General features: G+C 42.8%; 1 protein-coding gene across 1 annotated transcript in view; it reads right to left on the bottom strand.

Annotated features, from left to right (window-relative positions):
- The window catches only part of USH2A (usherin), a 390,811-nt gene that overhangs the window by 194,199 nt on the left and 169,489 nt on the right, over positions 1-27,123 (bottom strand). The window contains exons 30-31 of the mRNA XM_059677365.1: positions 20,908-21,021; positions 18,064-18,225 (exon numbers count right to left, since the gene is read on the bottom strand). Coding sequence (XP_059533348.1) covers positions 18,064-18,225; positions 20,908-21,021 — 276 coding nt within the window. The remainder of the gene's footprint in view (positions 1-18,063; positions 18,226-20,907; positions 21,022-27,123) is intronic.

Raw genomic sequence — 27,123 nt, 5'->3', positions numbered from 1 at the left:
CCTGATCACCTCCAGAACCATTTCCTAGCCTCTTAATTTAAAATCTACCCTGTCTGACCAGACTGGAGACCTCCCACCCCGTCCATTTGTCACGTTAATGCAGTCCCTCCTTTGCTACCACACAGTCTCTCATTTCCAGAGTATTCACAACATCTGCATTTCCCTTGCCATGATCTTCGATGGCTCATTTCAAAGTCATGTTTTCCAGGTCTCTAGGACACCTCACCTCCTCAAGGCTCTTCTGTATCTGCTGCCTCAGTCCCTAGCCTGGGATAAGTCTTCCCGTATCATCTTCTCATATCTGTGTGGTGTGACTGAGAGACATTGCTGAACATGCTGAAGAGTCCACTACACTTTTACCTTTTCCAATATGAGCTGGACCCTTGGCACTCCTCGGTGATAACTGTCTTATTCCCTTGTTTCTTCCTTCGTTGTACTGACCTCTTTATTTTTTTCTCTTTCCATGGTTTGGGCAAATCTGGAGGAACCAAGTGAGGTCTCAAATTGAAGTCCTCGGGTCCAGCTCTTTCTGAACCTCTATAATATTTGGTATCTGTGCCATGCGGTCAAGATCAATATGATTGTCATAAATATCAATATGGTTTTCCCTTTCTGCTCTTCCCTACCCCTACCCCTATGCCTTTCCCTCAGTTATAGTCTCCTCTAAATGTCCATCCATTAAATTATTAATTCTGCATTTACCTATAAAATAGGTACTATACGTGAAACAGAATGTGACTGGTCAGAAAGCAGAGAGAACCCCTCTACACAGCCATAGGAGGGCACTGGGGGTTTAGATTTAACGATCAGGAGAAACAAAAAGGGCACAGACCCTCCCTTCCTCCACGTCAAACACCCCAGATGGAATGAAGGAGGGAAGAAGGAAGGAGACAGGGAAGTGCAGGATCTTGGGATGAGGGGTTGTGACACTTGGTTGTAAGATAGAGTCCCAGGCAGCAGACGGACCCAGAAAAAAAAATACCTTGGTGTGTGCAGCAGGACGGGGCCACAGAAAGCACTGCTGAGAGTTCAGTTCCCCAAGTGTGATACGGGAGCAATGACGAGACCTCCTGGGTCTGAGGGGGGATCTCATTAGCGACCCCTTTGCACAGAGAATGAAGCATCATGAATGGCCACACCCAAATACCGAAAACTGTCTATGACCCTGCAAGCTGTCACACCTTCAAAGGACAGGAGGGACCCTGAGAGGGACTGTAGGCATAACATCACATATATGAGGTTGAGTTACAGAATTAAAAATACAGATATTCATAGAAATACAGACATAGCTATGTCTTATTGACTGAGATTTATAATGCTTCATGCTCATTCTGCCCTTTATTCATGCTTTTGATAACCACACCCAAGATTTCCAATCCTATGCAGAATTAAAGTGTTCTATCCCATTGGATTTTTTTAAAATGAATTAATTCACAAAAAAATCCTTATGGGAAATCTGATACAATAGGAACTGAGGATTTCCTTTGGAATGGGAAAATTTGAAAACTATAAACTCAACAGTACAAAGAAAGCCAGTCTTTGATTAAATAGCTTTTTTGACTTCCGAGTCATTTTTATGCCTGCGCTGTCCACCCCGAAGTGGATTATTCTTCATGTATTTCCATAAGAAGATGAAGTGTCACTCGTGTCCTTTGAATAATGAGGCATGAAAAAAAGAAGGGGATGGAGCCTCACATGATACATGTTAGAGGGAGCTGCACAGGTGGCTGGACTGGGAAAGTGGGAGGTGATGGTGAGGAAGAGAGAAAGGAAAACTTGGCAAGAAAAGAGGAGTTTCCAGGTTGGGGGAGGAGGGTAGCTAGGTGAAAAAGGGACGATTGACACGGGTGATTCTTTTTTACAGAGTTATTTTGAGAAAGTGAAAACGTGGTTCCAAGGGAAGCAGGACTAAGGCATTCTTTGGGGGTAAAGCCCTAAGCAAAACCATCAATTTCATGTTGAAAGCCAAGAGGAATATAATAGTAACTCTCTCCTCCCTGCCGAACTGCAACTGATTTGGTAATCTGTCTCCACAGATGTGATCAGGCCCTTCAAGGGCAAGGTGATGGATCAATGGATTCAAACAATTGCAGGTATGTACACAAATCTGAGCGCAGCCACTGGAGGGTGGGGGAACCCTGAAAACGTACGGCCACTGTTCATCAAGCCCCTTAACAAAACCATCTTGTTTTCCATTTGCCTGATTGCAGCGTTTGCATAAGCTCAAACAGAGAGAGCTGTGGACAGGGAAAAACAGATCGCTCTGATATGTATCAGAAATGGATCCACAGGCATCATCCTGAGACGTGTTACACGGAAATGCACCCCAGCGCATGGAAACCTCACCGATTACTGTCGAGCAAACTATAATTTACAATACTGGCCATGAATTATATGCTGTTTTACGATTGATTTCATGCTGTTGTTCAGAGAATTTCATTGATCTCAATTTACAAAATGAACCAATAAGTAGGCAATGATTTTCTTTTAACTCCTGGTGTAAACTGAGAAATGTATATCTTCTTATTGGTGTCTCCCGTGGCAGTTCTTGCATCTTTATGATCTAATGCACTTTATCAAGTCGTTTTTCTAACAACTTCCAAGTAAAAAATAGAGCTTCTTCCTGATTTTGTCCCCTCTTCTCAGGAGTCATCACCTGGGTGTTAAAAATGTTGGAACAGCTAGGCCAGCGTGGCTCAGTGGCTGAGCGTCAACCTATGGGAACCAGGAGTTCATGGTTCAATTCCCGGTCAGGGCACCAGCCCGGGTTGCAGGCTGGATCCCCAGCAGGGAGAGTGCAGGAGGCAGTCAATCAATAATTCTCTCTCATCATGGATGTTTCTCTCTCTCTTTCTCCCTCTCCCTTCCTCTCTGAAATAAAAAAAAAAATATTCTTAAATGTTGGAACAATTTGGCCACTAGTGACCACGGCTCCTCTGTCATTAGGAATTCCATCTTGAGAATCACTTCTCGGTTAAGGTCCAATGAGAACACAGTCTGGGTGGTCGACCTAGTAGGTGGTGTGTTTTCTACAGACATCAGGAGAGCAATGGGCCCCACAAAAAGCACGTGGAAGGTCAAGTTGTTCATTCTGCCCTGTTTTTCCCTGTCCACAGCTCTCTCTGTTTGAGCTTATCAATTGATTTTTGGGTCCAGAAAACTCAGAGTCTGACCTTATAATTAATAAAAAACACAGGCTTTCTTTAGCCTGAACACCATTGTTCTTCTGCTCCTCATAAAAGCCTTCATCTGGACCAGGCTTTTCTCTAACCAGGTGAGCAATTACCCATCACCAACATCCGGTTCCGTCCCTTCAAACTAACTGGCAGAGTTGGACTCACTTTGCCCTAGTAAGTGCTTATCTATAACCCTGCACCCAAACTATATTCTCAACTCAACACGTTTTTGGTTTTTGCTCACAATGTTTTCCGCCTCGCCATAGAGATCCACATAAACCCCTCTCATAAAAACCTTGTTCAAAGTGTATATTATTCACAGAGCCTCTTCTGATTCTCCTTAATGTGGGCTTAGTATGTGCACTACTTAGCTGCCTTTAAAAAAACACACACAAAAAACAAGTCTCTCTCGTGAACATCCTTATGCCAATCACGAGTACCCACGGCGCTATTGGCACTCTGAGAACAAGAATTCTTGGTCTCATAGGTATCCCCTTACAACTCTATACTTTGGACACTCCTGATGGTTGAATAGTAAAAAAACTATTGCAACAAGAAAACTAACTATAAGCAAATGACCAGGTGCCTCCATCAGATAGTAACTGGTGGCGCATGCTGGGGAGCCCAACCAGCTAGGAGTTGACAATCACGCGTTCGGAGGGGAAAGGGAACTACTACTGTCATTGTGCTAGTGATGAACTGTGCTCCCCCTGTTCTCTCCTCTTCTTTGGCTGGTGAGTTCAAAGGCTTCCATGTAAAACTCCTTAGGCCGACAGCATTCTTAACCAGTTGTCTTCCAGTCTGGATTCCTGAGTACCCCCAATACCCAATTTACAATAAATTATAGCATATTGAGCCCAAGATTGTTTTTTTTTTATTGGTTGCTTTTATGATAATATAACCCTAGAGCAGTATCCCTGTTCTCTTTCTCTCTCCCTGCTCCCCTCCCTCCTACACACACACACACACACACACACACACACACACACACACACCTCACACTACACCTCTACCATATACCTTGCTTCTGGATAATGAGAGATAGAATTAATAACTGGCTTTTGAATTTTATAAATGCTCACAGCTCACATTCAGAAATAGCTTTTATGCCATTTATTTATTCACTCCACAAATATATGTTGGGCATCTGCCATGTATTTTCTATGCTGAGATATAGCAGATAATAAGGTGTGTACAAGCTATGTCTTTTGAATTACACTTTGCTCTGGGTTAGGTCTTCCAAACTTCAGAGATGCTGTGGCTTATAGGGCAGGGGTCCTCAAACTTTTTAAACAGGGGGCCAATTTACTGTCCCTCAGACCGTGGGAGGGCCGGACTATAGTTTTTTTAAAAAAAACTATGAACAAATTCCTATGCACACTGCACATATCTTATTTTGAAGTAAAAAAAAAACAAAACAGGAACAAATACAATATTTGTATTTGCATGTGGCCTGCGGGCTGTAGTTTGAGGACCCCTGTTATGGGGTATAGATATGTAGTATGTACCAATGATTCTAAGCCACTTTATTTTATACTGCTTACAATATAAAATGGCAAATGATTTGAGAATTTTTGTGCAAAATTACAAATTATAGTGGATCTTCTATGATGGGGTCTGCACTGCTACTTATAAAAAAGAACTAATTTCAGGAAGAGCTCAAGTTTCACTGATTAACAACAAATTACAATGAAGATATTAGCGCCAAACTACTTAGGGACACAAAATTGAAGATAACGTATATTAGCATTAATATTTTACTATTAACTCCCCAAATGCTCAGATTTTAGGAATTCTATACATGCTGCTGAATTTGAGAAATGAATACTCAAAGGTGTGTGGAAGTTCAGTTGACAGACACTAAAGGTCTGTAGCTTTACAGAAAACATTCATTTGATTTATATTTTGAAGACCAAGTTTAACTTTATAGCAGTGATTCAGTGAGGGGGAAATCTCCTAATATTATCTAAATCGTGTATTTTTGACACCCAGAGTTCCGAGCTAATAGAATTTATGGGCTGTATCCTCTTGACGTTTGCACAGTAGAGCTACACAAGGGCCAGAGAGTGACTTTCTAATCTTCCCACAGGAGATAAATATTCAAATATTTGCAAATTCGGTAGTATTTCCCTAGGAGTTGCTGGACTTGTATATATTTCCACAATAGGGCAGAAAAAATGTAGAGAGGGCAATACAAGAATAGCATCTTTGCAAAATAGCCTTTAAAAGTTGGGATGTAGGAAACAAACTTCCCTACACGCTATTGGAATTTTAAGTTTTGTTTTTTCCCCCCAAACTCTCTTTTTACCATTCTAGGTTTCAATGTAACTGTGAAGTACAGTAAACACAGGGATGAGGTTCTTAATAAACAAGCCTTTGTCTGAATCTTAAATCATTCTCTTACACTCACCCAAAATTTCCCACTTAAAGTAAAAACAACTATTTTATGTTTAAATAGGTACCAATATTTTGGTTGTCATTACATTGGATTTAATTAGATCATGACTATAAATGTGAAAAATAACTGATCAATCTTTACAAACTTTAATAGCATGAAATGAGTCATATTTGTAGCCATGGGATGGCCCCTCTCACAGGTTTAGCATAAATTCTGTGCTTATGAGCTTTGCAATAGTCTTAATACTTGTGCCACATGGAGAAATAGGAATAAAATGTGTACCCAATGGATGGCAAGCACTGGGGTCACATGTCACTTCTCTGTTACCAATCAACTATGCCTGGCTGTCAGTCTCAGACCAATTACTCTGTGTTGAACGTCCCTCTAAATACCAATTGCTATTCTGACACATCCTCCACATAGCGTCTAGTTTTATAATAACTGGGGGAAAATGATGCCTTCAGTCCTTCATTGTTAAAACAACCTTTGTTGTTTTTTGTGCCCTATATGCATATACCCTTCCATGTCTTCAGGACAGAATACCCTCCAGCCACTCACAGTCTAGTGGAAAAAACAAGCAAGCCAACCGATAATTTGGGTAGAGGATGCTCACTGATATGAGAGATGGGAACTCAGAGATGGAAACAGAAGCCCACACGTGTCCCACAGCACCCGACGACTCCTCACTCAGACACTAATATATTGCCCCAGTTTCAGAACACAGAAGACAGATCTATGAATCATGGGTGGGTAAGTTAATGAATGAAAGAACCACAAATCAGCATTTGTGAAAATATTTTGTTCTAATATTCCTGAGGCATTATTCTCCAAAAGAAACAAACAGGTAAATGTTTAATTTTTACTACTTTGGCACATAGCTATATGCGGTCATTGCAAAGAATACCTATTGTTACTCCTGAGAGTATCCCTCCAAAATTCATATGTGGAACCCCTAACCCCCAGTTCCTCCGAAAGTGGCTGCATTTGGAGATAGGGTTTTTGAAGAGATGGTTAAATTAAATTGAGGCCTTTAGTGTGGGTCCTAATCTAATTTTCCCTCCTAAGGACAAATTCCAGTGTCCTTACAAGAGGAGGAAAGCTGGCCACACGGACACCAGGGATGCGCACTCGGAGAGGGCAGACATGTGAGGACGTGGCCAGAAGCTGGCCATCTGCAAGCCAAGGCGAGAGGCCTCCAGAGGAACAAACTCGCTGACACCTTGATCTGGGACCTCGGGTCCCCGAGACTGTGAGAGAATAAATTCCTGTTACCTAAGCCCCCCAGCCTGAAATTTTCTCATGGCAGCTCTAGCAAGCTACCATTTCTATGAGAGGATTAAAAGGGTAGATTATTCTTTCATGTCTGTGGTTGACTGAAATAAGGAAGATAGGAGGTCATGCAGCAGGGAGTTGTGCAAACCCCAGTTTCCACGCATAGCTTTTCATGACTGACTCTGAAGACATGGCTCATTTCTACCCTCAAGACCACATGCTGCAGACCGATAGCTTCCTACTGTATCTCCTCAATGCATGCGGGCACAATGTCAGACGGTCCCCATTTAAAATCCGTAGGCTTGCTTGAAACTTACAAAATTAAAGCTCCCCTTGGAATGAGACACTTTAACTGATGTGTTGTCTTAAAGAATACACAGATGATGTGATGGACACATACATGGCGTGTTAATATTCTGACACCACTGAATATCACAATGTCAGGGAATTTCCCATCCTTTCTTCACTTTAAACTTATCTAGTTGAGAGTTGTGATTTGGGAGTCAGAAAATGATCAGAGCACCACAATTCTAGTCCTAGCTGTTATCATCGACCAACCTCATGAAAACAGGCAAATCAAGTAAGTTTTCTGAGGCCCTATTTCCTTACCTACAAAATGGGGATAAACTTGTTTAACCGTTTTGTACCATTGTGTAGCTTAAAGGCTCAGAGGAAAGAAAGAAAACAGGCAGACAGTAGAGTTGGATGACTTCCAAAGATATACAGTGACAAACTGCACTCATAAAAATATCCAAGTAAGACTGAGGCTTTATGGGCAGTAAGAGTCTAATATTGGTAAATTTAACAAATGAACTACATTGGGTTGGTATTCAGGCTCATAATAATTTCCTCACTGGCTATATTTTTCTTTCTACTTTCTTCTAGAACCCAGATCCTGCTTTTTTGACCCCAAATTTGTACGAATGCTCCAAGATGGACCAATCAGCATCGTTCCCCAGTATTTTTCAATCTGGAATTGGGCAATTTCCCAGCCGGAAGGGCATGAATTCAGAGTGGCTGCTGACCATGTACTCCCTCCCATCCACCGAGAAAGCCCACGTGTTACAATAGAGAACGGATCCCTTTACAAACAAAACAAAAAAAACCAACCAAACAAAAACCCAATAATGAAATCCTTGGAGTACCATCATGTGCAACTGAAACAGTCAGGACCAATGACAATGTTAACTTTGCAAAACCAAGAATGAACAGTAACCATTGCTTCTGAACCGTTCCTACTTTTTCCAAGGATAAAATCAAATACATTATAAAAGGCGTTTACAATTTAAGATAGCTATTTAGTACGTAGGTGAAGGAAGAAAAAACAAACTCTTTTCAGTTTCATCAGAGTCCACCCTTTACTAAAAGAAGGAACCTGAGCCTTCCTGGGCCTTAATTATTCTTTTGTATCTACGACACAGAGATACTATTTTGAAAATAATTAATAAAAAAAGAATTTCACTATTTAGGGAACTCAAGGGTTTATATAGATGCACTAAAAACAGTAAAAAATATTGAAAAAGTTAGCTACAAGGAAAGAATACTTTGAGTTTACGCTTCGCCTTTTTTTCTTCTTACGTATTCAATGCAACTAAATTCATTGAATATCCCTGATGTCTATATACTGATACTTCACTGTATCATTTACAGTTGAGAGGTTTTAATCTCTCTTTGCCTTTAATTTTAGAGAGAGGACAGCCCAATTATGTGAGACGTCAGTTTGTTAATAGAGGTATTCTTCTATAGTTTGCTGAATTTTCTAAATCAGATAGGAAGACAAAGTGTGTCCAGATGTGGTTGCATAAGGAGGTCATTGGGCTTTACTCTGTAATCGAGGCCCCTCCAAAAGCACAGTTTTCGGCTTAGTCTCTGCAACAAGGTCAATGGAAATCTGCACCAAGGACTAATACTTTAGCAGACTGTGTTGTCAGGGAATATTTAAACACCATTTAAAAGGATATAAAATAAGGAGATTTTAGTTTACACTGACTGATGCACAGAAATGTAATACAATAGATCTGTTAACAAATCCACACTAAGGCTCCTCTCTCCTCCTCCCCTTCCTGGGCCATCTGCATTGTTAAGTCCAATTAGCTTCCTGCATTTAAGTCCTAACCTACTTGTCCTTTCATCCAATGAATGGAGACAACAGCTGTATAGGTGCACCTGTGACTATTTCAGATTAATGTAATACTTTGATTATTTATTTTCAAATACACAGATCAGCTCATGCCACCTGAATTCTAAAAATCCTTCGGTGCTTCTCCTTTGCCTGAGAACAAAGTGCAAACACCTGAACACACCTGCAGCACCTCTGATAATGACTCCCATCTTGTCTCTCACTGCCCTGGACCACTTCCCCAGGGCCTTAGTCACACGAAACTGTGACTTCATTTTCATGAGATGCAGAGCTCTGTGCCATTGACCATTCTACCCTGGTCCTTAGGCCTCATATTGTGTGTGTGTGTGTTTTGTGTGTGTGTGTTTAAAATATTTTTTTATTGATTTCAGAGATGGATGGAGGGAGGGAGGGAGGAAAGGAGGGAAAGAGAAACATCAAGGATGGGAAAGAATTGTTGATTGGCTGCCTCCTGTACGCCCCCTTCTGGGGATCAAGCCCGAAACCTGGGCATGTGCCCTGACAGGGAATCGAACTGTGTCCTCCTGGTTCACAGGTCAGCGCTCAGCCACTGAGCCACGCCAGCAGGCCTTCCTGTTTTTTAGTTCTGATCCTCTAAAGCCTCCAACAGTGCACTTCCTTGGTGATGCTTTCTCTTCCCAATTATCTCCTTTGTTCTTACACCCCCTACATAAATGACCGCTGACTGGAAAACATAAATAGTTGTATCTATTTCTATGGAAGCAATGGAAGTGGAAATGATTTCAGGAAAGCTGAAAAAATCTCAATCACATATGTAATACCACCCTCTGAAGATACTGGAAAACAGCCGCTCTGACAAAGGTTTAATATCTAGAGGCCTTATCTTCTTTAACAGTTTTTAGGTATTGGAGGGAAGGTTTAGAGTGATACTGGTCACAGCACCAAGTACATACACTTACAGGCTGAAGTCTTCTCCCCAAATTCATACACTGAAACCCTAGCCCCCAGCACCTCCGAAGGTGACCTGGTTTGAAGACAGGATTTCACAGCCATAATGAGTTAAGATGAGTCATTAGGGCGGGCTCTATTCCAGGATGACGTGTCTTTATACAAAGGGGAAATTGGAACACAGGCAGCACACAAGGAGAAAGCCTGATGAAGAGGAAGGTGGGCACTGATTGGGAAGATGTGTCCACAAGTCACGGAGCGCCAAGGAGGCCCCGCCAACCCCAGGAGCTCGGGGAGAGGCAGGGAGTGGAAGCTCCCGCACAGCCCTCAGAGGGAGCCCACCTGCCCACAGTGACCTGACTTCCAGCCTCTAGCATCGGTGACAGTGCATTTCTGCAGCGTGTGTTCCCGTCATGGCAGCCCGAGCAAACTAAGACAAGTAATTTACCAAAAAAATACTGCTACCTATTGGATAATTCAATGAAAAATTCTACGAAGCTACAGGAACATCCTACCTCATTAGAACTGTTTACCACATTTAGCATATTAATTACCTCTGAATTATGCATTGGTATTTGTTGCCATTTACTTGAAAATATTAATTCGCTTATTCTCAGTCTTTCTTCAATTTAATTCAATTCATCGCAACTTAGTTCACTAAGAGCTTATTAGATGCCGATTGAATCCTTATTCTTATGGCACATACTATGAAGATTATGAAATAATAATGGCATAACAACTGCACTCAATACACTGACATTCCCGTGTTGAATCAAGATTTATCCTCTTTAAACTAAGTTAATATTGAAAGACAACACATTCAAGTAATATAGACATATGTAGAAAATAATATAAAAGATTCTATGAATCACAGGAAGACATGGGAATTGAAGTATAGCATCACATACATGCACTGTTTTGGTGATGGTGGTAGACAGCACTGCATGTATGGAGAATACTGTACTTGCTCCTGACTAGAAGGAAACAAGGTGGGCAACGTCATTAAATATCAAGATACAAACTAGGGAAAACTACAAGCATTAATAGGTAAAAGCCACCAGATTCCTAGAATAGTCATTCTTTATATCAATTTTATCATATATATTAACATTGGGGAAAATACCATAAAAATGCTGTTTACTAATCCAACCTAGAGAGAGTTTAAAAGATTAAGACCCCCTCACAGGAAAGAAAACGAGAGACTAGAATCCCATTGCTTGGAGACAACCACTGTTAACACTGGTGTGTGTCCATGTATGTACGTAAGCACAGTCATGTGTATGTATACATCTAACACATACACATTTGACAAAAACTGACTCATGCATTACATAGTGCCTGTTAAAATATTTGTTTTTCACATTATTATTAAATATTCCTCCACAGCCTCATAAGCCATATGGCTGCACAATATTCAATTATTGGACATTTAGGAAGTTTTTTGCTGGTGCACACAGGCCAGTGTTGTTGTGTTTCAATTCTAATTTCATAGATAAAGCCTTTCTATAATTATTTTTTGACTTAGATGTTGGACTTGAAGAAAGAGATGGATGTTTCATTTTACAAATGTTCCAATGACTTTCTGGAAGGTGGGGAAACTAAATTGATGTTCTCAGTTATCAGAGCAACTGTCCTGAAGTCTGCGGGCTCACACACAGGCACAAGGAACCCAAGATCCTTCCACTAACTCCCTCTCCCACCTACATCCTCCAAAGAGGCCAGGGACAGAAGAGGACTTACTGTTTGATTCCACTCATATTAATGACAAATGAGGCGAAAATTAATTTGTGCTGTTAACGGTCAGGAGAGCAGTCACCTGAGTCAGGAGATAAGCCCCCTGAGTCAGGAGATAAGCCCTGGGAGATAAAATGAGGGGTTCCTGGGTTGCTGACACAGCTCTGTTTCTTGCTTTGGGTGATGGCTCCATATATACGGTCAGTTTGAGAGTCACCACACTGTATATTTAAGATACTTTCACTTCTCAGAATGAATTTATATCTCAAGATGTTTTTAAAAAATAAATTAAAAATTAATGGCTGCTCTCAAAATTTTCAAAATAGCAGGCAGCCTCTGTCTGCAAAGCTCTCAACAGGAGGACACATTCCATTACCCTTTCAGGCTTGAACTCCACTCCTTTCCGAACGGGACGTTCTTCATTCTCTCCCTCTGAAAGCCTTACAGACACATGACCCTTCCTACCACTGAAGAGAGTGATGCTCATTAGTTAGGTGAACAGAACCCAGGTAAACACTTGGGTACATACATTAACATCTGCATTACACGTATTTCATTTATTCACATGCTGGTGCACTCGCATTGCAGAAGGATCTCCGAGTAAGAATGACACCTGGATAAGTCGTCTACAGAGAAGCACAGCTGATATGTGCACACTCTATACTCATTGTTCTATTTCGCTTGACACTATTACTAAGTGGACGTGGCTCCTGAGAATAATGCAGCCACTGCTCATCAACCCAAGGATCTAGGGTGTAGCTCAGCCCTGAGCAAACCCTCCTGGAGTCTGGTCACTGACTTGGCAACTTGGCTTCTGCAGGCTCTCGCTGCTTTTCGTAGTTTAAGCTTTTCCCCTTGCATCCTCAACGTTCCTTAGACTTTGTCTAATGTGACGCTCTATCTCTGTGACATACAAAGGGCACAAGTGTGACTTAGTTGGTGAGAGAGAGGCACAGTGACTCATAGATGAGATCACTGCCTTACCTGAACACCCTCATATATTCCACCCTACGAATACCCGGCCTTACGCACTAAGAACACAAGTACTAGCCCATCAACAGTGTTCCCCTCAGTAACACTGCTCTACGTAAGAGGAGTGATTCAGACGCACAGCAGCACTGTGGCATCCAGAAAGCCCGGATTAAGGGAAATATCAAGGTTAGAGTGAGGCTTTATTTTGTGCAGAAAAAGATGTCTTGGAAGCCGTCAGTATGAATGAATACGATTCAGTTCGAGTCTGTAGTGTTGATAAGGTTCCTCATAATGCTGGGTTAGAAGTTCCTGACCTTTCAGTGTTTTTGTTTTTTATTGTGCCATAAGCAATATAGCTTCTTCTACAATAAATTTCTCACCATAAGACTTAAGTGTGTGGATGGTTCAAGCTGAACATCTCCATTTTGCTGTTTATGCGTGATTCTGTTTGACCTTGGCAAATAAGACAGAAGCAGGTTTAGCACTTTTGGTTGCTCAAAGATATAAATATTTATTGCCTATCTGACTTTACCAGAAATTCATCTGCTTTTCCTCTCTCCTCTCTCTCCTTTTCCTCTCTCTCTCTCTCTCTCTCTCTCTCTCTCTCTCTCTCTCTCTCACACACACACACACACACACACACACACACACACACACACACCTTACATTGCTATTATCTTTGTCTTAATGCCTCAGTCTTACAGACAGAAGCCCAGGTCCTGAAGGTGCTCTCCGTGGTTCTGAAATCAGGCACTCATTCAACCCTTAACACTACTGTTGGTTAGGTGATGCCCTAGGAAATATATGTGATGGTTTGGTGTCAGATTTGTGTGTGTGTGTGTGTGTGTGTGTGTGTGTTTTAATAGAAATCCCAGTGACCAGCCTCCAGTTTGGGGTTCCAGTAGTCATAAGCAGTAATGTCTTAGGTTGGATTAACCAAAAACAATTCATGTAATAATAATAAAAAAGAACTGTCCGAAGGGATCACTCCTCCCTCTTCACCAGTTCAGTTAGTGCAACTCATATAAACCTCCTTGTCAGGCACAGTGAATACATCCATGATTATCCCTATCTTGCTATCCTTGCTTCTAAAAACTTTGTAGACTTCTCTGAGACATCTCACAAACTTCTTAAAGATTGCCAGTTTCTGGTAGGGTGCTCATTTAAATGAGAATGATCTGGTTGGCTACCGTTTGGATAGTCATCATCGATCAGAATGCTGTCTAGCCTGAACTTTGAAACAATCCCAGTATGTTGAATAGACAAAAGGTGGCTTTTTTTGGTACCTATTTATGAACATCCTGTATACACACATCTTAAGTGGCCCACAATAGCTCTGTTGGTGAGACCAATATAGGTCCTTCAATCTTTCCATAATGTTTTTAATCATAAGCTTTAAGGCAATTGTTTCTACCTCAAAATTCTTAAAAATCTTTTATGGGATAGAAACAAGAGATTAATGGAGATCTTGCAAAAAAAGATAAATGGCACCACCGGAATACTACAAAACTGGGGAAAAATTAATTGAACCTATACTTTTGATAAATATTTATTTTTTGCAGAAGAAAAATGCATACTAGTTTAAGCTGTCATTATACTAACCTACATCCTATTTTTCATATTATTAGTAATACATAATGCGGTAGTTTATATTCAAAAATAAAACTAGAATGTATATACCTCATGTATTTATCCAGAAATACGCCAAGGTTACTATGGTTACGAAAAATCCATTACCTTTGAATACAGAATGAAAAAAGTTTGACTTAAAGTGTGTGCTATTTATTATCGCAAACATCAACAGCCTTCGGGAGGTTCCCTAACTGGACTCATTTTTCAGTGTCATGAGTGACCCACCATACTACTAGCTTATGGCCTATGCAAGGCAAAAAATCTGAACTGTATGCATTTTTAAATATATTTTGTACTAACTCAAGGTGCAGCAATGCCTTTGACTTTTAATGCTTCCTATTTAAGAGGAAGAAGAAGAAAAAAATTCCAACCACCTAGATGCTAAGTGGCTTCTGAATTGAAGGGCATCTCATTTACTCTTCCTACACCCTCCATGGCTGTGAGAACCATTGGCTACGCAACACAGAAGAATGTTGGTTCTCTGCAGCAACTTTAAAGGAAGCTACAAGGAAATGAAGTAGGAGTAAGAAAAAAATGCTGACACTTTGAACATTAAGGAGGGGAGCTTAAGCCAAGGTATCAAGGAAGTTTTGATAGTGCAGAAGGTAAAGAATGTTAAGTGGTGCAGATGACTGAAACCAGGAAAAACAGGATATGAAATGTTGCTCTTGAAGAAGTTTTAACATATTTCTAGCTACACTGAGTTTTTTCTCATCAAGACTGTGATCAGATACATTAAGGCAAACTATGATTGACTAATAATTATGCAGTATTCCCTATAACTAGTAGCTAAATGTGCAAATGAAAATAAATTTTCACTTGTAACATTACCAAAAATTTAAGAATATAACATTCACTGCTGATGAATGATACAAAATATTAAGAGTTTCTACCAGTATGGTAAGATGGTCATATGGTAGGATGATCTTCAATAGCATTTATAACTTTTCATAATTAAAACCAGTATCATTTTTAGCTAGACTGTGGCTTCCACTCAGTCTTTTCCTGAATTGACATTTCACGCTGTCAAAGTCCATTTGAGAGACTCCAAACTCTCACTATTGCTGACAGCCCCAGCCCTCATAACTACTAGTTCAACCCACGAACCAGTCATCGTGGAAAATATATGAGGTCACAAATATCCCGACACAAAGACAAGCAGCGAGTGTCAACAGCATCATGGGCACGGGTTATGATGCAATATGACATGTAGTTAAAGTGTCTGCAGAGCCTAAAGCCCACCCCAATGTCAGCCTTTTCCCGGCTGCCTCAGACGCAATCCCTTTCCCATGCCGCCTTCTCTGCAGCTCCTGGTGGAAGCTGTGAAGATACACATGACCTGTGTTCAGTACCTGTCACAGGTGTAACATCTTAGAGTTGAAAGGGATCTTTAGCACCATGTTATTTGGTGGTCATGTCACTGGAGAATTTCTGGGAAAGTAGGCGCTCAGCCTCTGCCAACAGTAGACAAAGCACTCACTGTCGGTACTGTTACAGACTCACTTGCATTCCCCCAAATTCACATGTTGGAGCCTTAAACTCCAGTGTGACTAAATTTACAGGTAGGGATTTTATTATTATTATTATTTAATATTTTTATTGATTTCAGAGAGGAAGGGAGAGGGAGAGAGAGAAACATCAATGATGAGAGAGAATCGTGGATCGGCTCCCTCCTGCATGCCCCATACTGGGGATCGAGCCCACAATCTGGCCATGTGCCCTGATTGGATCTCAAATGGTGACATCCTGGTTCATAGGTTGACGCTCAACCACTGAGCCACACCAGCTGGGCTAAAGGCAGGGTTTTTTAAAGAGATGATTAAGGTTAAGTGAGGCCATAAGGGTAGGGACCTAATCCAATAGGACAGTGTCCTTATAAGAAGACACAACGGGGGGGGGGGGGTGTGCCAGAGGAAAGACCATGTGAGGACACAGCAGCGAGAGGCAGCTATCTGCAAGCCAAGGAGAGAGGCCTCAAGAGAAACCAAACCTGCCAACGCCTGGATCTCACACTCCCTGCCTCCAGAACTGTGAGAGAAAAAATTCTATTGTCTAAACAAGTTCCTGGTGTGTTTTTCATTTCTTCTGAAGTAATTTCTGTGGACTACGGTTTTTAGTTAACACCTTCAGATGTTGTTAGGACACAGTTAATCTATTCTTTTAGTTTCTCATATAAACTCTGCTTTTAACTGGATATAATTATTATTCATCTTACTAAGTGCTACAAAAATGCTAGATGTTATATACATGGCTTTAGATTTCTTAAAAAATCTTGAAAATTGTACATTTTCCATTTTACAGGCTCAGAACCTAAGCCTCAGCGAAGTTAAGTAACTTGCTGAAGACCCCATTTTTTCCTCATCATAGCCAGAGTAGTCTGAGTTGATATAAACGTCTACCACTCACAGACCCTGAGACCTTGAGGAAGTTACTTAATCTTGTTACGCCTCAGTTTCCTCATCTGTGAAATGCAGGCAATGATAATATCTACCTCACAGAAGAAGCATTACAGAATTCTATCCAACCACAATGAACACAACTGAAAAGCAACTGTTCTTGTCCTTTGAAAGTTCTTGGACTAGAGGGGACACAAGGATGAAAACCCTGGGAATGCATTTGCATGAATGCCACAGCCCTGTCCACAAACACCTCCCATCTGCATCTGTGTGCGTCCCCAGGAGGTCACAACACAAGACAGGAGGGACGAGGTCTGACCGATTCCCTCCCAGCTTCTGTTCGGGTCACTAATGTGAAGGAGTGAACGCATCCATGGTCCATGGTTAACCCTGCCTTTGACTAGCTTATGTGACCTTTCATGGCCTCAGGTTTTTATAAGTCAATATTTGATTAATAATGTCTCACTTGATAAATAAATCAATGCTATAAAATATAAACTCCATAATTAACACAAAAATATATTGTTATTATACATTATATAGCATGTATTATATACCATGTGTTATAATTCGCTATGTTATAGATTATGACATATATAACATTCACATTCATTGAGCAGTGGACATTGGTTTTCAGTTGTTGCGCATCCGATCTTTCATGCTCACTCCTTTCTATGAGTTTTTGATCTGCCCTTTGAGGGGAGGCCCTATTGCATGTGGTTTCCAACACCAGACAACATACATAATGTAAGCTTCTTGTGTCTCACGAGGTTTTCAACACTTCATTTTCCTTCCGTGTCCTTACACTTTAATCTGGGCATCGATATTAAGTTTTTTTCTCAAATTGTCTAAAATCCAGACACCACTGAACTGAGTCAAACTTCTGAGTCTTAAGGGTAGTCCACATTCATGTGGATTTCATCGTAGTTATCACATGTGACAGTGGAACCTGTTTGAAATGACATCATTGACTCAATCACAAGCTGGGGACCATGTGGGGCCCAGCTTCAGCCCTGTGATCAATGGAGACAGAGTAGTCATATCTTAGCTCTGTGTGCTGATGTATCTCCCAGGGCCCCTCTGCGCCTGAGCAAAGGTATATCCATAGATGGACGGGCTCTACCGTAAAGCACGCGCAGTAGGACAGCCTCAGGTGAAGCGGGGGGGGGGGGGGGGGGCAGCAGGAGCTCTTTCCCATGAGTTCAGCGTTGGCTTCATCAGAAATGTGATGTGACCATAAAAATTAGGGAATTTTAGTTGCTCAACAAAATCACCAACCCAATTTTTAAAACCAGTCTCAGATTACTATGATTATTGATATCTGAAATACATGTATATATACACACACTTTCTCTAGTCTGCAACTATATAAAATATATACATAGTATTCTAATACAGACTATCATAATCTACTGACACGCATAGAGGTCTTACCTGTGGCTATGTAGCTCTCTCCGATGCCTGAATAGATTCGCATACCGTCCATATACAGAGAGTACTGAGTGATGATACCATTCGCTTTTTGGGGAGGATTCCAGGAGAGGAACAACGAATTGGGAAGGGATTTGGCTACTGGTGCCTGAACCTCTTGTGGGGCTGTGGGGAGAAAAAAAGATTTACAGAGTCCAAGTTTACTTTTCTCATTCAAACTTTTCAGACCCAGACCAATACATCATGGAATAAACCCGAAATCCCACGCATGGACATGGTCCTGATCTGTGTGCAGCTTGTCAGTAGCTGCTTAAGGAATAGAACTAAATAACTGTCCTGTATTGATGAGATTTGCTTCAATGATGGATGGGAAGTACTATCGCGGTTCACTTGACTGACGTGTTACTTCGTCAAAGGTATTATTGGCCCAGAATCTCTACTTGGGGGCCGTGTGATTAAAGCCAATTAGACAGGTAAGTCCCTGCCCTCCAGGAGCTTTTGATCTAAGCTGGGCCACGCCGGTCCGAGTGGTTTGTGACAGATATGAGAAGTGTATGTGTAACCACAGAAACAAGCAGAAAGTGCAGAAGCAATTTAAATAGTTCGGTATGGAAACGACATTGTGTGCAAGTCTTTGTTTTAAAATCGGGTTTGTTCATTTTCTGAAATGGTCAGTGAACTAGAGTCACAGGAACTAAAAAGCTTTTAAAATTTTATCCTACACATACCTATTGCTTGGTAAATTGGCAATAAAGTTATTTTTTTTTATTTACTGACTTGAGAGAAAGAGAAGGCGGGGGGGAGAGGGAGAGAAGGAAAAAGAGAGAGAGATTTGTTCCACTTATCTACTCATTCATTGGTTGATTCTTGTATGTGCCCTGACCAGGGATAGAACCTGCAACTTTGGCGTATCAGAAACTCACTGTAAGCAACTGAGCTATCCGGCCAGGGTGGCAATACACTTAAAGAAAAACTGGAAATCAGGAATTCCTTAAATCCTAGAAAAGAAGTAAATGATGAACTGGGTGAACAGAAATCTCACTGGGGTGCGGCTGTCAGGTAGACTTGAAGGGAACTAGAAGAACCTGGACAGAGGATGTAGTGGACGTGGAGAAAACAACAAGAGAGAGAGAGGACAATCTGCCCCACACGGAAGCGGTGGCCACATGTGAGAGGATGACCGTGTGCCCAGCAGAAGCGATGGCCCATTAAGAAACATTGCTGCCCTAACCAGTTTGGCTCAGCAGATAGAGCGTCGGCCTGCGGACTCAAAGGTCCCAGGTTCGATTCCGGTCAAGGGCATGTACCTTGGTTGTGGGCACATCCCCAGTAAGGAGTGTACAGGAGGCAGCTGATCGATGTTTCTCTCTCATCAATGTTTCTAACTCTCTATCCCTCTCCCTTCCTCTCTATAAAAAATCAATAAAATATATTTTTTAAAAAATTTAAGAAACATTGCTATTCTCAGTGGACCAGACAGAGAGAACATCGAGAAAATGCGGAAGATGGGTCCTGATGGCTAGTCCAGGTGAGGGGGGTCGGGTTAGGTCAGGTGTATAGCACGGAGAATAAAGGGTGACAAGACGGATTTCACACAAAGTCCTTTATTCTATCACGGTGCCAGGGTATGGGCACCGTCCTTAGGTTACATTCCTTTTGTGTAAGAGGCACCTGCTACACAATTGAAAAGAATGCCTGGGCCCTAGCGGGTTTGGCTCAATGAACAGAACGCCTGCCCATGGACTGAAGAGTCCCTGTTTGAAATCTGGTCAAGGGCATGTACCTTGGTTGCAGGTTTGATCCCTGGCCCTGGGTCGCGGGGTGCATGCAGGAGGCAACCAATCAATGTGTCTCTGTCCCATTGATGTTTTTCTCTCTGTGTGTCTCTCCCCATTCCTTCCACTCTCTCTCTAAAAAAAAAATAAAAAAAAATCAATGGAAAAATATCCTTGAGTGAGGATTAACAACAACAAAAGAAAAGAAGGCCTGGGAAGAAGAGTGAGAAAGGGGGTGGATGGATGCTGGAAAAGAGACAGACAGACTCTTGCCCCCTGAAGATCAAGCTTGGAAGGCTGCTAAGTAACGTGATAAGCAGACAGTAAAGGAACACGCGTTCCCCCTCACCCAGGAGAGCGGAACAGGAACTAACGGGGCCTCCGAGTGCTGAGAGCGGCTACTCCCTGAAGTGACACGTTCTGATGTCTGAGCAAAGCTTTCCCTTCGGAGCGCTAAAATATCTCCTTTCCCGCTGCCTTCTTCACATGTGCTTTCTGAAACAGTCATGTATGCCAACAGTGTGCAGGTTCTGAGCAAACAGGAGCGAGACCCAAGTCGAAGGAATGGAGCAGTGATTAGGAATGTCTCCGCTGGCCTTAGGAGGTCCCGTCGCGGGGAAACAATTGTTGCCTGTGCTGGTGTTGAGCAGTTAAGAGAGACCGTGGAAATCAGCCCTTTGGTTCTCAATTTCATACGGAGCCATACAATCAATTCTTTTTAGTCAGACTGTCTCTAGATTTACTTCTGAGCCATAGTAAAATGAGGAAGCTTTCATTAATCTTTCAGATGCTTCATATTAATGACAAGGCTCTTGCATGAACAATGTAACAGCAATTAAAAAGCCCATTAATCTGCATTACAGCTATTAAAGATGCATGTCATTAAAGGGTATGGAGTTTGATTCATTTTCACACCACCCCCCAAAAATGGAGCAATTATGGCCTGGCAATGCACTTTGTCATCAAATTAGGTTGGGGTTTTCCAGCAAATGGCCTTGCAGCATTTAGCTCTTCTCCTATTTTATTATTCATGACTGAAATGTGGAAGTCAAGACCTTTGAAATTACTTTACCTTCTTGTGGAGTAGAGACGTTCAGTGCACGCGAGCTCTCGGTGCAGCCGGCCAGAGTGCAGGCAGCGAGGGTCACCGCATAGTTTCTGAAGGGGAGCAAGCCTGTCAGCACGCCTGCAATAGAGGAGGAACGGGGTTCGCATGTTCACTGTCAGCTGCTATAAGGAATATGATTGGGGTGTGTGTGTGTGTGTGTGTGTGTGAGTGGGGGTGGGGGAGAGGTGGAGACACAGACATCAAGAGATAAAAAACAAAAGCACATGCCTCTCCTTCATCTTCCTGCCCGTGTGCTCACTGCAGAATGGAATGACCAGTGACGAGAACGTGAGACCAGCGTATTGTTCAGACAGCTCTGAATTGTATCTGATGTGGCCTGAGATGCTTCCCCCGGAGAATGGGGGTGCCTCATAGAGTTCGGGCAAGCAGAGCCTAGCGTGTCCAGTAGGTGAGAGGTGTATAGTATACTACCCCATTCCAGGAGCCCGGACCTCCCACGGAGGCAAAACTTTGTCATTTCCTTCAGCCTAGCATTTTTCAATCATATTTTACTAGAATCCTTTGTATGCACCCCGTCTCTTACCACACTTCAGGAAATGCTACTCCCAAGAGTGGCTTCACAGTCTCAATGGTAAGATACACACATACAAACTATTAATTCATGTTGTAACTACCAAGCCTACGGAGGTTAGTTCCCTTTGCTCATAACTTGCTTATGTGGCATATGGGGGCTGCACCAGGATGGATTAAAGTTGCCGCTTTAATAAAAGTTCTGCAATTGTCAAAGAAAGAGAACACGGGCATTCTCTCCAAGACTGAGGAAGGTAGCCCTTCTTGGATGTATGCCTAGAGATCGTTGAGCGATTGACCTAATGGCCTTGCTTTAAGCATCAGAATCAAGCTCACATTATATACTCTCCAGGAAGAAAAGGAGCACTACCGTGATAATATATCTTCATCAAAAAGCATTGATCAATTTTTCTTCTACACACCCCTGGGAAGGGTGCCTTGGAATACTGGAATATAACTGATCTCGAGGAGGTTCCTATTATTATCCTTTTTTAATCCTCTCATGAGGACATTTTTTTCCACTGCTTTTCTGAGAGTGGAAGGGCGGGTGGGAGGCAGGGAGGAGGGAGGGAGGCAGGGAGGGAGGGAGGGAGAGGAGAGAGAGAGAGAGAGAGAGAGAGAGAGAGAGAGAGAGAGAGAGAGAGAGAAACAATGATATGAGAGAGACATATAGATTGGTTGCCTCTTGCACATCCCTCAACAGGGGCTGGGGATCAAACTTGCAACTCAAGTGTGTGTCCTTGACCGGGAATTGAACCCGTGACCCTTCAGTCTGAGGTCCGAGGCTCTATCCACTAACCCAAACCAGCCAGGGTTCTAGGAGGTTTCTAATCTAAGAAAGTATTAGCACTAGAATGACCCTAAGAATAGCAGTAACACAAAGATATATAACAGTAATATATAAATTAATACATGAGACTGAATGACTGCATATACTCAAAGGAACAAGGCATTTATAAGATCTGACTTCCCAATCCCAGGTGATAGGAGATCTACACTTCAGAGAACAAAGAGACAATCATTGAAAAGTATATTTCAGTAGATATTTAAAAATAATGAAAAATATATAGCGTGACATACTTACAAAGGAATCCTAGACAGAAAAACGCGCATCATTCTGTGTGCACAGAAAACCCAGTAAGAACGTGGGGAAGTCTCCCTTTATGACCCTTGGGGCGTTCACAACAAAGAACGCCCTGGTGAGAACTTCCAAGACTGGCTGGGACTTAAACCTCTTTCTTTGGGACACATCACAGAGCAGACTCTTCCCTTGGAACCTGAGACCATCTCTACCCCCAGGCAGGCCGGATGAACCACCGACGCCCTTTCAGTCACAGAACATGAGAAGATGGTCCCCACGACATCAGGAAAACCGCCAGTCCCTTTTGATAATGGAAGAGGGCGAGTTGGAAAAGCCCTTCAGTAAGCAAGAAGTCGGCATTATTGATGTCTTAAAAGTGTTAGCATCCCATGGAACACAGCCATGGTGGTGTCCCGATGAAACCACTGGCACAGATGGCCCCAGAACGCTCAGGGCGAAGCGATAATGCACTCTGCGTTAATGCTCAGCATTGAGAATCCCGCCCTGCCACCAAGGGAGCCGGAAGGAAACTTAAGTCTCTCCCCTCTGACATGCAGGCCGGTGGGTGCAGAGAGCCCGGCTGAGAGAGGGGGCAGGCACTGGACTGAGGGGAGGAAGTCTGAGAGCCCAGGTCAGGGTGCCACACCCGTGTTCTGAGGACTTCCTCCCCTTAGAGGGGAAGGGCCTACCGGAGAACCTTGTCCCGGTAAAGCCCTTCTCCATGACTCAGAGGAGCTCCCCAAACGCAAAGATATGTCCCTTTACGTCTTTATTTGCCCTATTACCCAGCAGCTATCATGGTCATTTACCAAAAGTGGACACTTGATGTTTGACCAAAAAAATGAAGACTTCCCACCTTCCTTCTCACTGGAAGAGGAAACCTACCCTCTCCCCCCTTCTCCAGGGACCCAGCAAAGGATGAGACACTGTTTCTTTTGACCTAGGAGATTACTATTTCCAGCCTGGACGGCGTGGCCCAGTGGTTGAGCACTGACCTATGAACCAGGAGTTCAGGGTTGGATTCCCAGGTCAGGGCACATGCCCAGGTTGTGGGCTCGATCCCCTATGTGGGGCGTGCAGGAAGCAGGCAATCAATGATGCTCTCTCATCATTGATGTTTCTCTCTTTCTCTCCCTCTCCCTTCCTCTCTGAAAGCAATAAAAATATTTTTAAAAAGATTATTTCCAGGGTTTCCTTTCCTTTGCTCTCACTTCAGTTTCAAAGGAGCTGAAGAGAGATATTAATAACTGGAGGCAGCTGGACGGCCTGGGAAAGTGGCCGAGGAGCCGACAGGAGCCATGGGGGCTTTGGTGCCTCTGACTGTGTGTGTTTGGGGGGGGGGCAGGAAGACCACCCAGGAGCCAGCCTGGATGTGGAGATGTGATCATGAACTCCTCCGACTCAACGAAGACAATTTTAAATGCTCTGGAGACACGGCATGAGACACTGCAAAATGGCACCTTCTTTAAAAAAGCCAAAGGCACTGGGACAAGAAGCAGGGTCTCTGTTTCTATTTACACCCTTCAGAGCAGGCCCCGCCCCCCGCCCTCCCCCAGCTGCCACCCTGGGTGTCTGGCCGGCATCCACTGTAATTTGTTCTCCTTCATTATGCTAATCTGTGGGCGGAAAGACTCCTGTCATCTCCGAATGGCTTGTATGGCAACGGTAAACACCTTGGCCTGTCGGTAATTGGACAGGTGTCTGCACTGATGTCACCAGCTTTTAATTCAATTAGAGAGCTGGCTGCTCTGTTCTCCTTACCCGCTCATTTCCCTCGCACCTTTAGTCTGGCGGGGAGAGCCGCACGCGGCCAGCGCCTACCCCGGGGCAGCCTTGCAAAGAGCACGTGCAATATTTCAAATGGACTCCAACAAGCCAGGAGTATTTCCATGTCCTCAGAGGCATCTGCAATAATTTGGAGACTTTGTGTTTCTCTCTCTCTCTCTCTCCCTCCCTCCTTCCCTTTACCCCTCCAAGCCTTGAAGTGTTATATTATCTAAACACTGTCTTCTATCTACTGGCCGGTGGTAATTAGGAGCAATCACAGCAAACAGAAAAGCTGTTTCCGGCTTCCTCTCCCCAGGGCCCCGCTCCATCTCCAGAGAACCCATCAGAACACAATGCTCCTCTTTATTTGCTGGCATTTCACATTTGAATCAAGAAGGTGAGGTGAGCATTTATGAAGAGGGCCATCTGGTGAAGGGCACCCCCGGAGCGGCCGCTGCCACCCGGAGACAGAACGCCAAGAGCCCACTTTTGGAAAGACAACCAGCTGGGGGGTGGGTGCGGGGGGGGGGGGGCGGGGGGAGGAGAGCTGAAGAGCTGGAGCTGGCAGATTCTAATTTTTAAGAACACATCTCCGAAGAAGTTCGGAGCGGCACACCCCTCCAGGGTGGGGATTAAAGAGTAAATCAATCCAGGATGCCATGCTTCCTGCCCACTTCAAGGAAGCTCGGGAGATAAATTAAAGTTCTAACACAGACATTTTGACACAGTGACCCCATGAAACTGAGTAACGACATTTGTTAAATATGGATGAAAATTTAACGGCCTAGCAGAGATGGGGAAACACACCCCGGTTGCTTCTCCTCTGGTTCTTAGTGGCCCAGGAAGCTGGCATCTGTGAATGGTTTTGTTTTTTCCCCTTGTGCTTTCGGTACTGTTTTAAAATGAAAATTAGGATCACTAATATTGAGAAAACGAAGGTCAATCTTCATTTTAACCAAAAGGTGGAACACACAAAAGCACTCTCCCCAAACCTAAGGCAATTTTTTTAAAAACTCAAAAAATACTTTTTTTTTTTTTACATTTTATTTACGTCAAATGGACTTTGTGACCTTTAAATATTCTAGTAAGGAGTGAAGCAAACCATGTACCTTGAATCACAGGCTAAACAGATTTTGTTGCTTACAAATAGGAAAAAATTTGCCTTACTCTTTTATTTTCTTTGTATAATACAGGGTCCAACCCCAGCTTAAAGAATGATTCAAACAATGATTTTTATTGACCTCAAAGCATTATCAAGTTAAGATTCTCTTAGTGGGCCCTAACCGGTTTGGCTCAGTGGATAGAGCTTTGGCCTGTGGACTGAAGGGTCCCAGGTTCGATTCCGGTCAAGGGCATGTACCTTGGTTGCGGGCACATCCCCAGTAAGGAGTGTGCAGGAGGCAGCTGATCGATGTTTCTCTCTCATTGATGTTTCTAACTCTCTATCCCTCTCCCCTCCTCTCTGAAAAAAAAAATTAATAAAACATACTTTTTTTAAAAAAGATTCTCTTAGTGGGCTGACATCTAACCTCAGATTTGCAATCCGTGCCTTTGTGGTAGGAACTGCATTATCTGTCCCTGTCCTTCTAATTCTGCAATAGGTTTGAGGTACCCACTCGTGTTAACTCTTTATCTAACTTAAAGGGTGAACACTGAAGTCACTAGGATGCTCCAAGAAAAGACAGGACTCCCTGTTCAGGGAGGCGGGCAAGGAGACAGAGGAAAGGAAAGAGCCTGGGTCATCCTCACTGCTGGGGCCCTAGGTCCCCACCCCAAGGGGGATGCTGATGGGTGGGCAGAGCGGGAACTCGGTCGCTCAAGCCCAGCAGCAGAGCTGAGAGGAGAACCTGCCTCCTGACTCCAAGGTCACCGCCTTGCCACTGACCTAAGACCCCGCTCTATGAGAAGGAAGAAGACCGGCGCAAGAAGCATGACTGAAAATAATAGCATCCTTTTCTGGGCACGTATTTCACTTAAAATCCACCTTAAAACTGTGCTCAAAGATCCACGTTTATTGCTGAGACCTACTATGCACAAACAGAAAGGAACATGCTTATCCCCCAAGTGAGCAAGCATTTGCACCTACAATATTCCCTTACAGAGCAACTGATTCATAAGAAATGCTCGTTATATCAGTGTATGTGTTGCTGTTTACTATAACATTGGGCTTTCATATATTATGTATGTAACATTTTTAACTTGTTCCAAATACAATATAAATATAAAAAGGTCATGAAAGTTAGAAAACAGAAAATTTGGAGTCGCCCCCCCCCCCTTTTTTTGGTTAATACTCACTGGATGATATTTTTCCCGTTAATTTTGAGAGAGAATGAAAGGGAGGGAGGGAGAGAGAAACATCAATGTGAGAGAGACACATCAATGGGTTCTCGCCTGCACGCACCCCAAACAGGACTTGGGTTTGAACTTGTAACCAAGGTATGTGCCCTTGACTGGGAATCAAACCCGTAACCCTTCAGTGCATGGGCCGATGATCTAACTACTTAGCCACATGGCCTGGGCTGTTCCTTTTCTTTAATCAAATCTAATCCTTGAAGTATTTACATCAAATACTATAGACATGCCTAGTTGAAGATCACTATACAGCAAGATTTATGTATTACCATCATTTCTGGCACAACATGTCATCGAAAAGAAATCTACATCCTTCTCTACAAATTATTACAGCATAAAATAAAAAACATAACCCGCAAAAAGCTCTGTCTGAAGATTTCACAACGTACAAGTAGCTCAGGCTCATTAGGTATTCGGGAGACTTAGACAAAGCTATTAACTCATCAACA

Source organism: Myotis daubentonii, chromosome 20 (assembly GCF_963259705.1).
Source record: "Myotis daubentonii chromosome 20, mMyoDau2.1, whole genome shotgun sequence".
In the NCBI taxonomy this organism is placed as follows: Eukaryota; Metazoa; Chordata; class Mammalia; order Chiroptera; family Vespertilionidae; genus Myotis; species Myotis daubentonii.
The sequence above is the reverse complement of the archived record's forward strand: the minus strand, read 5'-3'. Positions and strand labels throughout refer to the sequence as shown.